Source organism: Montipora capricornis, chromosome 7, assembly GCF_036669925.1.
Source record: "Montipora capricornis isolate CH-2021 chromosome 7, ASM3666992v2, whole genome shotgun sequence".
NCBI classification, from domain to species: domain Eukaryota; kingdom Metazoa; phylum Cnidaria; class Anthozoa; order Scleractinia; family Acroporidae; genus Montipora; species Montipora capricornis.
The window spans coordinates 8258705-8268704 of record NC_090889.1 but is presented as its reverse complement, the minus strand read 5'-3'; the positions used below and the strand labels follow the sequence as shown (position 1 = coordinate 8268704).

Below are 10000 nucleotides of genomic sequence, written 5' to 3'. Positions count from 1 at the left end.
TATTCAGTAGGCTATAAACAAAAAAGAAAAAAGTCATTACTACGATTTCTCAGCTAAATTATTAATCTATTCCGTGCATGCATGGCTTCCTTTTAAAATCTTTTATATTAAACATGTTTCAATTTAATTTTATTTATTTATTTTGTTGAGGTTTAAGATTTAAAAGGTACTAAAGAAGATAGTAAACTAGGAAATCTTTCTATTTTTGGGAGTACTTTCTTTGTTTTGCAGGACCATATGTAATATCTAGCAACAAGGAAGTAAAAGTATTGCTTTATGTTAGATAGGGTGTTCGATCTCAGGCCAATCATTATGTCGGGAGTGAAAATGTTGGATTTTAGTCTTATTTGGTTTTCGGCCAACCATTTTATAAAGCCCCACCAAAAACAAGACGTCTCGCTACACGACCAAAATAAATGAAAAAGAGACTCCTTTTCCGTTCAACAAAAGGTACAAATATCCTTTTCTCTAATGCCTATTTTATTTAGAAAATCATTTGTCTCTAAACGCCTATGAAGTAGTTTAAACTGAAAAATAATTAATTTGGTAGATTTAGTGCTGCAGAAAGGGAGTTTGTAGGCCATCTCCCAGTCAATTGCTTTGGAGCACTCAAGGCTGCAGTCGACACACCATTTCTCTTGGCTTTTCCTAGGGCTCCTCTGTTTAGCGCTGATCAGCTTTTCATAAGTCAATCTATTGGGTTTAGGAGCTTTTATGAAATTTCTGTTTTTTTCATTCTTGTCTTGTATGGCATTCCTTAACAATCTTCTGAATTCCTTGAATTCAGTGAAAGATAGCAGGTTATCTCTGTCTTTCATTAAATGCCTGACGTTTTGTATTCCTTTGGAAGACCATGATTTGTAGTAAAGAGGTTTATTTCCAATTCTCACAAGTGAATTCTGCCACAGGTAAAGAGAGCAAGTTTTCGGTGGAAGTTATGCTATCGTCATAGCTGCTTTCTGACCAGATTTTTACAATTTCTGTTGTAAAGGGGTCTGATATATGTATGAACTTTGCCAAATCATTTTTGTTGAGGTTACCCTTAAAGATAACAGCCCCGCCAAAATCGTGTAATTCAGAATCAAAGAACAACTTCCATTTTATCGTTTTCCAAATATTTTTTGACCCATGTTGATTTGAGCGCTTTATCAAAAGATTTATTGACGATCATCCTTCAACCTCCATTTTTATAATCACTGATCATAACATCTTGCTTAATTTTTGTCCCCCCTTCCACTCCAGAGAAAGCTGTAGAACATGTTGTTAATCACATCTAAAGCGGCATAGTTCGTTGGCAACGAATATAAACAAGCTGAGAAGCGATTAAACTTTTTAATACAACGATTTTCCCTAACAGGCTTAGACGACGGTGTTCCCAGCAGCTTAAGCAGTTTCTAACCTTTCTTAATTTTTCGTTGTAATTTGCTTTCATACTAACCACAAGATCGGTCGAAATCCAGACACCTAAGGCCTTAAGTTTGTCTGTAACCCATTTTGAATCTTTTTCGGGACATAATTTATCCTGACGCCCAGCGCTAGCTCTGATCCAGAGGACTTCTGTTTTGTTGTTGTTAAGCCGCAAGCCAGATATCACACCGAAAAGCTTTAGGTCGAGTAAGGCAGATGTAAAGGACTTTTTTGAACCGTGTAAAATCATGGTCGTATCATCAGCATATTGACTAATCTTGATTTCATTTCCATACACAGTGATCCCTTTTATATCTTTTTTTTTCTCATATTTTGTTGGCTAATATTTCTGCACAAAGGATGAAAGTATAAGGGGAAAGAGGGTAACCTTGCCTGACTCCTCTTTCAGGAATGAAGTAATTGCTTGCCCATCCGTTATTAAGGAAGCAGCTTTCTATGTTACGGTAGCATAATTTGATCCAGCTTATTAATGACGATCCGAAATTGAAAGAACCTAGCGTTTCCATATAAAAGACCAGTCAACTATGTCAAACGCTTTTTCGAAATCTAAGAACAGTAACAGTCCGGGAATATTATGAGCAGCAGTTTTTTTTATGTTTAAGGCGAATGGCTGGCCCCCCGGTAGGGTGAGTGCAATGGCCGCCAGACATAACGACGAATCCGTCAAACACAACGGTTCACCTCAAACGGGGGTGCACCAACACGCCAACTTCGCCGGGGAATCGAACCCCGCCCCTACCAACAAATAACAAAAAGACAAACACACAAACGAGGAATTGCATCTAGGAGATGCCTCGCCCGACTTACACTCCTAAATGACAATTCGACAAAACGACAAAAAAAGACTCAAAAACAACTGGACAAACCAAAACAAGCACGACCCAGCACAAGGGCGAAAAGCGACCCACAAAGGGCCACCCATCAACCGACTTACCCAACGCCAAGACGTTGGTTCACCCCCGAAAAAAGGCCAGGACATGCACACGCAACACAAAACCAGTACCTAAATATGAACGACCAGAGCATCATTATGCAACGACGCCACCACACCACGACCACCCCACTGACGGACAAAATAGCGACGACGGCGGTCAGACCGGAAACGACGGAAAAACAATGGAAGATTAAACCGAACCCGAGACTTCACACGCTCCATAACGTCAACAGCCGAAGGACGAACACCCCTAAAACGAAAGTCATTACGAGCCCCCCAAATACAGAACTTGCAGACATTCAACATATAAACAAAAACCCGCGGAACCACAGACAACTCATCAGCCGAGAAACCAAAAAGCGCATGACGAACCAAGATAGAAGGACAAAGAGGAGAAGCCAAAAACATAAGAGACTGAAGCCATGACAAAACACCGACCGCCAGAGGACAGTGAAAAAACAGATGCTGAAGAGACTCGACAGGAGCAGAACAAAAACAAGCAGTGGAAAGAGCATAACCAAAACCAGCGAGCCTTTCGGCCGTGTAAAGGACCCCATGAGAAATTTTCCAAGACAAATCAATAACTGGACGATCCAAATCAAAAAAGAAAAGCTGACGCCAAGTAGAAGACCAATAAAGAGAACCAAACAAAGGAAAGAACTTCTCCTCACAATGAGGAGAGACAGCAATCTCGGACAAAAGAAACAAATAAGCTGATTTCGTGGTCATAGAAGAAACAGGACAAAAATCAATACCCGAACCAATACCCAAAGAAGACGCTGTAAGGGATCCTTTACACGCCCGCCAAGCAGTCAACAGAGAACGATAAAACAGAGGCAGAGAATCCGGCGAAAAACAAAGCGGAGCAGAAAAAACGAGATGCGGAGGAGCGGCAAGCCGAGAAGAAAACCAAAAAACCATGAAAGTGACCCAAGAAGACGGAGAAGAAACAAAACGACGAACCCACTGAACATGAAGAGCCATAACCTTACACTGAAAATCCACAACAGAGAAACCACCCAAACAAGAAGGCTGAACCACAACACGACGGGCGACCAAGTCCCGCTTACCGCTCCAAAAAAATTTAAAAATTAACGTATTCAATTCGACACTGACCCACCGGGGAACATGGATTAAAGAGGCCACGTACCACACACGGGAAAGGGCCAAGGCATTGATAACAAGTGCCTTGCCCTTATAGGATAACGATCGCTGACGCCGGTGAGTCAGTGCGCCCATTCCAACCACCCAACCACAAACCTTCGCATTTTCCAAAATTTAATTTAGCCCCAGACCCCCTCTCATACAAAGAATAGACATCAAAAACAGCCAAAATACCAGGAACAGAAGAAACAACCAACGTAGTGTCATCAGCGTATGCAGAAATAACAGGCAGAGAAGACGAAGAACCAGGAAGAGACAAACCAGAAATTAAACCACTAGAACGAATATTACATGCAAGTACCTCGGCAACCAAAACGTAAAGGAGGGGAGACAGGGGACACCCCTGCCTCACCCCACGAGATAAACTAAAAGAATTAGAAATATAACCATTAACATTTACACAACTACTCACATTATTGTAAAATAAATTAACCCACCCAACAAACGACTGCTCAAAACCCATGGCATATAGAGTAGAACGAAGGAACGTCCAATCAACCCTGTCGAATGCCTTTTCTTGGTCAAGAGAAAGAAGAGCAGCAGGAACACCAGAAGAAGAGCAAAAATCAACAACATCACGAAGAAAAGCAACATTTTCACCAATAAAACGGCCAGGAACACCACAAGACTGATCTTTATCAACAACCAAATGAATAACTTTAAGAAGATGAGCAGCAATAGAACGAGAAGCAATTTTATAATCGACATTCAACAGGGAGATTGGACGCCAGTTTTTGGGGTCAAGACGATCCCCTTTCTTAAACGATAAAGTAATGATACCTCGGCGCTGAGAGTGAGACAAAGAGCCCAAACGAAAAGCAGAATTCAAAACACAAACCAAATCCAAACCCAAAACATGCCAAAATTTTAAATAGAATTCCATGGGAAGGCCATCACAACCAGGAGCTTTACCACGGGCCATGCCCTGAAGAGCCGCAAAACACTCCTCCTGGCTGAGAAGACCTTCGCACACCTCACTATCATTATACGGAAGAACTGAAGAAATGTTAGAAAGAAGCACAGCACGAGCATTGGAGTCACAAGGAGCAGCGGAGGAAAGATCCGAATAGAAAGAACGAAAAACATCACACAACCCATCCTTGTCCGTAACCAAAGTACCATCACTAGCTCTCAGCGCCGAGATATTACGGTCAGTGCCGTTTTTCTTTTCGAGCCGGAAGAAGTAAGCAGAGGAGGACTCACCCTCCTCCACCCACCTCGACCGGGCACGAACTTGAGCACCACGAGCAACCTCAACATCCATAGAACGAAGACGAGACAGAGTAGAGAGGTACACAGGAAGAAAAGAAAGACGACCAGAATCAATATGACTTTTAAGATGAGCAGCAAGACTAGACAAAATAGTACGTTCCACAACTTTACTTTTACCACGATCTTTACAATAATTTATACTAATACGCTTAATATGAGCTTTACCGCTGTCCCACCACCTAAGAAGGGAAAGAAAAGAAGACTGACGAGACTTGCCAGTAAGACCAGAAAGTTGAGATGAGGTCGATATACTTGGCCTCATCCAGAACAGAAAGATTGAGCTTCCACAACCCCGGACCCGGAGGAACGGAGCTGGGGAGAGCCCATGAAAAAGAAAGAGCACAATGATCAGAAAAAGGACACGGCAGAATGTCTACAGAAGACACATAAGGCACCCAAGCAAACGGACAACCGATGAGGTCAATGCGCGATGCAAGGGCCCCATCGGGCCGGAACCAGGTGAAAGCAGAATCATTTGGGTGCCTTTCACGCCAAATATCCACCACGCAACAATCCGAAAACATAGCCGACAACAAAACAGAACTTTCACGAGAGACATCAAAAGGACAAGACCCACGGCGATCCCGAACACGGTCCAGGACCGTGTTGAAATCGCCGCACAAAAGAGTAGGAACAGCAGGATCAATAGAGTCAACACAGCGAACCAAAAAAGCATCACGATCAGGATTACGGTTAGGAGCATAAATAGAAGCAACCCGGAAAACAGAACCACGAAAAGAAAACTCAACCAAAACAAAACGACCATCAAACTCGCAAACCACAGACTTACACTCCAAAACCGAACGATACAAAACAACCACACCACGAGAGTGATTGGTACCAAAAGAACCAGCACACAAATAACCGAACCGGGAAAACCAAGAAAGAAGATCATCATTAGAGACTGCGTGGGTCTCCTGTAGACAAACTACCGAGGGAGAGAGATGGGACAGCCACTGGAGAAACCCAAGACGCTTGTCACCATCTCTCAACCCATTAACGTTTACAGAAATTACAGTAAGAGCCATAATATAACAAAAAAGTAGAGACAAACCCATAACAAAAAATAATTTGTGGCGAGACAACGGCAAAATTAACGGCGCCTAGCAGGGCTAGGCGAGGGAGCACGACGACGGGACCTATGAGGATCCGGGCTAAGAGGAGGCCTCTCGTCCCCAGAACGAGACCGGGAACGAGAGGAAGGACGGAGAGCCATCCCCGAGCCAGAACTACGAGAACTGACCCGAGGAGGAAGAGGAACGGTAAATGGAGGCGACGACTGAGAAGAATCCCCAACCCGATCAGGAACAAGATCATCAGCAGAAGACGGCAAGGCTGCCTTCAACTTCTGCACCATAGCCACTGTTTCCTCTCTTGACACAAGAGGGGGCAGTAACTCCCCCGAACCACCGCGTGTAACCTTAACAGGGATCCTAGACCGCACAGGCCTAGAATCCGAATTCGATGAGGCCGAACTATCACCAGCCGAGCCCACCACACAAGAACCACCCGATGCAGGTGTTTCACTCGAAACAGACCCCGAAAGGGGAGAGAAAGAAGGGGAGGATTCCATTACCCCCTCTTGAGATTCACCGGCCTGACCGGTGGAAGCGCCCACAACACTATCACTGGGAGAGGGATCCAGAACCCTCTCCCCAGCCCCCCCCCAAAACACTGACAGAACCCTGGCTAGGAGAGGGATCCAGAACCCTCTCCTCAGCCCCCCCCCGACCCACTGGCAAGCAAAGGCTGGCTATCCAGCTCATTTAATTCATTGTCCCGGACATCTGCCTCGGGATCAACAGCCATAGGTGCATCTGCACCCAAACCAGACATAGAGCACTGCTGAGAAACTACAGGCTCCACCCCCCCATCCAGCACAACAACAGGCTCAACAACATTATCAGCAGCCCTATCACCATCATTATCATTATCATTCACATTATCATCATTATCATTGTCACTATCGACGTCCGTAGCCGGGTTACCCGGCACAAACCAAGCTGGTTTGGGGCAATTGCGAACAAAGTGCCCCGCTTCATGGCAACGACGACATTTACCCTTTAAAGGGCAATCCGCAGCCTTATGGTTGTCGTGACAAATATCACAAACAAGGGGCTGCCCCCTATACCAAACCCGACAATTAACCCCGTCGATCTTGATATTGCGCGGGATTTCATGCTTGCGCACCATGCGCACCAATCGCGTTCCAGTATAGACACCAGGGACATTAGTCCATTGCTGGTGCTTAACTTCCTTCACGTCACCAAAAAATTTTAATGCATCTTTAACTTTATCATTACTACCCTCAAAAGGGAACAGATACACCATGACCAAAGTGACTGGGACGGAAGAAATGACCGCACAGTGGACATCACCAAAAAGTATGGACCCGGCATCCTCATAGGTCTTCTTATGAGCTGGGTCAATAAAAGAAATACGAACGATTCCCCCTGGACAGACCTGGATTGAATCAACCAGGCCAGCCAGGGAGTCAGCTATGATGCCGGCAACCCCAGCATGGGAAACCCCAGCGGGGAAGCCGGACTTTATGATTAAAGTGCGCGTATTGCGCGGAACCATTATGATAATTTTCTTTTATGCCTTTAAGGTTAACCACTAAATACAGTATAATAGATCAAACTAATTTAAGATTAAACCTTAAGCAGCTGCTAAAGGATTACTATTAACAATGAATTATTTCCACACTATAGATCACACTAATACCAAATATTATACCTCACTCAAATAGTAAGATACTTATAAAACAAATATGGGTGATAAATATGGATATAAATTCACCACTAAGATATATCAAACAGCCACTTGCTTAAGAAGTAGCTTTCAAATAACACACTAATCTATAAGCTCCACACTAATTGTTCGAACGCCCAAGAAAGAAACCCCTTGAAACCAAAGGGAAACCACGCAAAAAGTAAGGAAACTAATATTAACAACTTAATATCACACTAAATTTTATTACTAACCCCTTAAATAACTTAAGGAGCTACCAGAAAGCAAGAACACACCAAAAAATATATCAAACCACACGAAAAACCAAGAAGGACAAACCAAAGACGTACTAAATGAAGTACCAACAAAAACAAAACAAAAGGCGGGCTCAAAGAGCCCTGGAAGCGAGAAAAAGGAACCAAAAAAGACTCGGCTTACCCCGGGTTACCGCAGAATGCGGAGCATTAGTCCCCGGGAGGGTCACCGAGAAAGAAAAATGAAAAAGAACAAAAGAAACCACAAGATACTCTTACCACACTCCACAAAAGGCCACACTCCAAAAATGAAAAATTAGGTCCAGGCCACACTCCAAAAATTGAGGTCTCCCAGCAAGAAAAAGAGCTCACTCTGCAGGGTTTGACTTTTTACGGCCAAACCCGCGTTATGCAGTATGATTTATTAAGCCATCAATTAATCTTAAGTTTCCACCAATAAATCTCCCTTTAAGAAAACCGGTTTGGTCACTATTTATTATTTTTGGAAGTACATTTTGGAATCGATTTGCAATGGCCTTAGCCGCTATTTTATAGTCGAAGTTCAGTAGCGTAATTGGTCGCCAGTTTTTAACAAAGTAGGATTCTGAATCTTTTTTGGGTATGAGCTTAATTATCCCACGTCTTTGACTTATTGAGAACTTTCCTTCAGCATAAGCGAAGTTAATTGCATTTAAAAGGCAGTCCGAGATTCCATTCCAGAAAACCTTATAAAATTCTATAGGCAAACCGTCCGAGCCTGGCGTTTTTCCGGGTTTCATACTTTTAGAGCTTGTAAGCACTCTACTTTGGTTAACATGCCCCCGCCCTTTTTCTTTTTCCTCAAGGTTCAATGATCTTGAAGCAGTGTTTCCAAAAAATAGGTCGTTAATTCGTGAATCATCGCAGCCTGTTTTGGAACTATAAATATTTCTGTAAAAGGTTTTGCATTCAGACAAAATTTCTTTGTCTGAACTGGCAAATTCGTAATTTAAATTGAGTGATAACGTCATTTTTGAAGTGGCTTTTTTTAAGATTAAGGAAATACTTTGAATTTTTTTCACCTTCATTGTACCATCTGCATTTTGCCCTCAAGATCCCTCCCTTTGTTCTGTGTTCAATTATCTTTTCTAATTCCTTCGTTTTCTCTTCCAATTGGATATTAATCACTAGCTTTTCGTTGGCATTATTACATCCGGAATCAATTTGCCTCTGCAATATATTAATTTTCTTCTCCAGTTCTTCTTCTTGCCGCAACATTTTTGCCTTTTTTGTTTTTGCATATCCCAGAGTTTGCTCTCTAACTTTTAACTTGATCATTTCCCATAACAAGGAGGCATTCACTGATTTATCATTTTGATATTCGTCCTTAACACCCTCGATGGTTGCCCTAATTTGATTTATGTATTATTCCGTCTCTGATAAAAACGACGTGTTTAATTTCCAGAAGCCTGGTCCCCTTGGATTCCTGTGGATTGCAATTTGAATCGTCACCATCGCATGATCTGTTTTAAAGCCCGCCAAGATGTCCGTGTGTGCGTGACATTACACATTAGACTCTGACTCACTAAGAAAAAATCTAATCTACAATGGATTTCGGGGTCTCCTTCTACGCCATGTGTATCTCAGGATATCAGGGTTAGATACCCTCCATGCATCAACCAAGTCGAATTTTGTAGCGTGCTCGTTGATTGCATTAACTGCTTTTGTGTGGGTTTTGGGAAGACCACCTTTCTTGTCCTTTTCTAGATTAAATACTAAATTAAAATCACCACCTAAGATTACATCGTCACAATGAAAATCCAGTGGCTAAAGAACCTCTCAAAAAAGGCTGGGTCATCATCGTTTGGTGCGTAAATTGTGGCCAAAGTGAAAAGCTTTTCATTTGTTTTGATATCACAAATAATAAATCTGCCCTTGGGATCCGAATACGATCTTTCCAGCTGAAAGGCGAAATTATTGTTAAAGAGAATTGCGACTCCACTACTGGCGCTGGAGCAGCAGCTAAACAAAGCTTTGTAACCCCATTCGGATGACCAAGTTGTAGTTGTGTTTTCAGAACAGTGTTTTTTGCAGCAGATAAATTGAAAACGTTTTTGCTCTTAGCCAATTAAATGTTTCCCTTCTTTTCAGTCTCTCTCCTAAACCCCGAACATTAAGTAAACATAATTTAAGATCCATTACTGGATAATTTTAAATTAAAAGAAAATAATTCTGG

General features: G+C 42.5%; 1 protein-coding gene across 1 annotated transcript; it reads right to left on the bottom strand.

Moving 5' to 3' along the window:
• Nucleotides 1-2431: 2431 nt before the first annotated feature.
• LOC138057518 (uncharacterized) lies at nucleotides 2432-3601 on the bottom strand. Its single transcript, XM_068903517.1, has one exon. The coding sequence runs from the start codon at nucleotides 3599-3601 to the stop codon at nucleotides 2432-2434; it is 1170 nt and encodes a 389-aa protein (XP_068759618.1).
• Between the last annotated feature and the right edge of the window lie 6399 nt (nucleotides 3602-10000).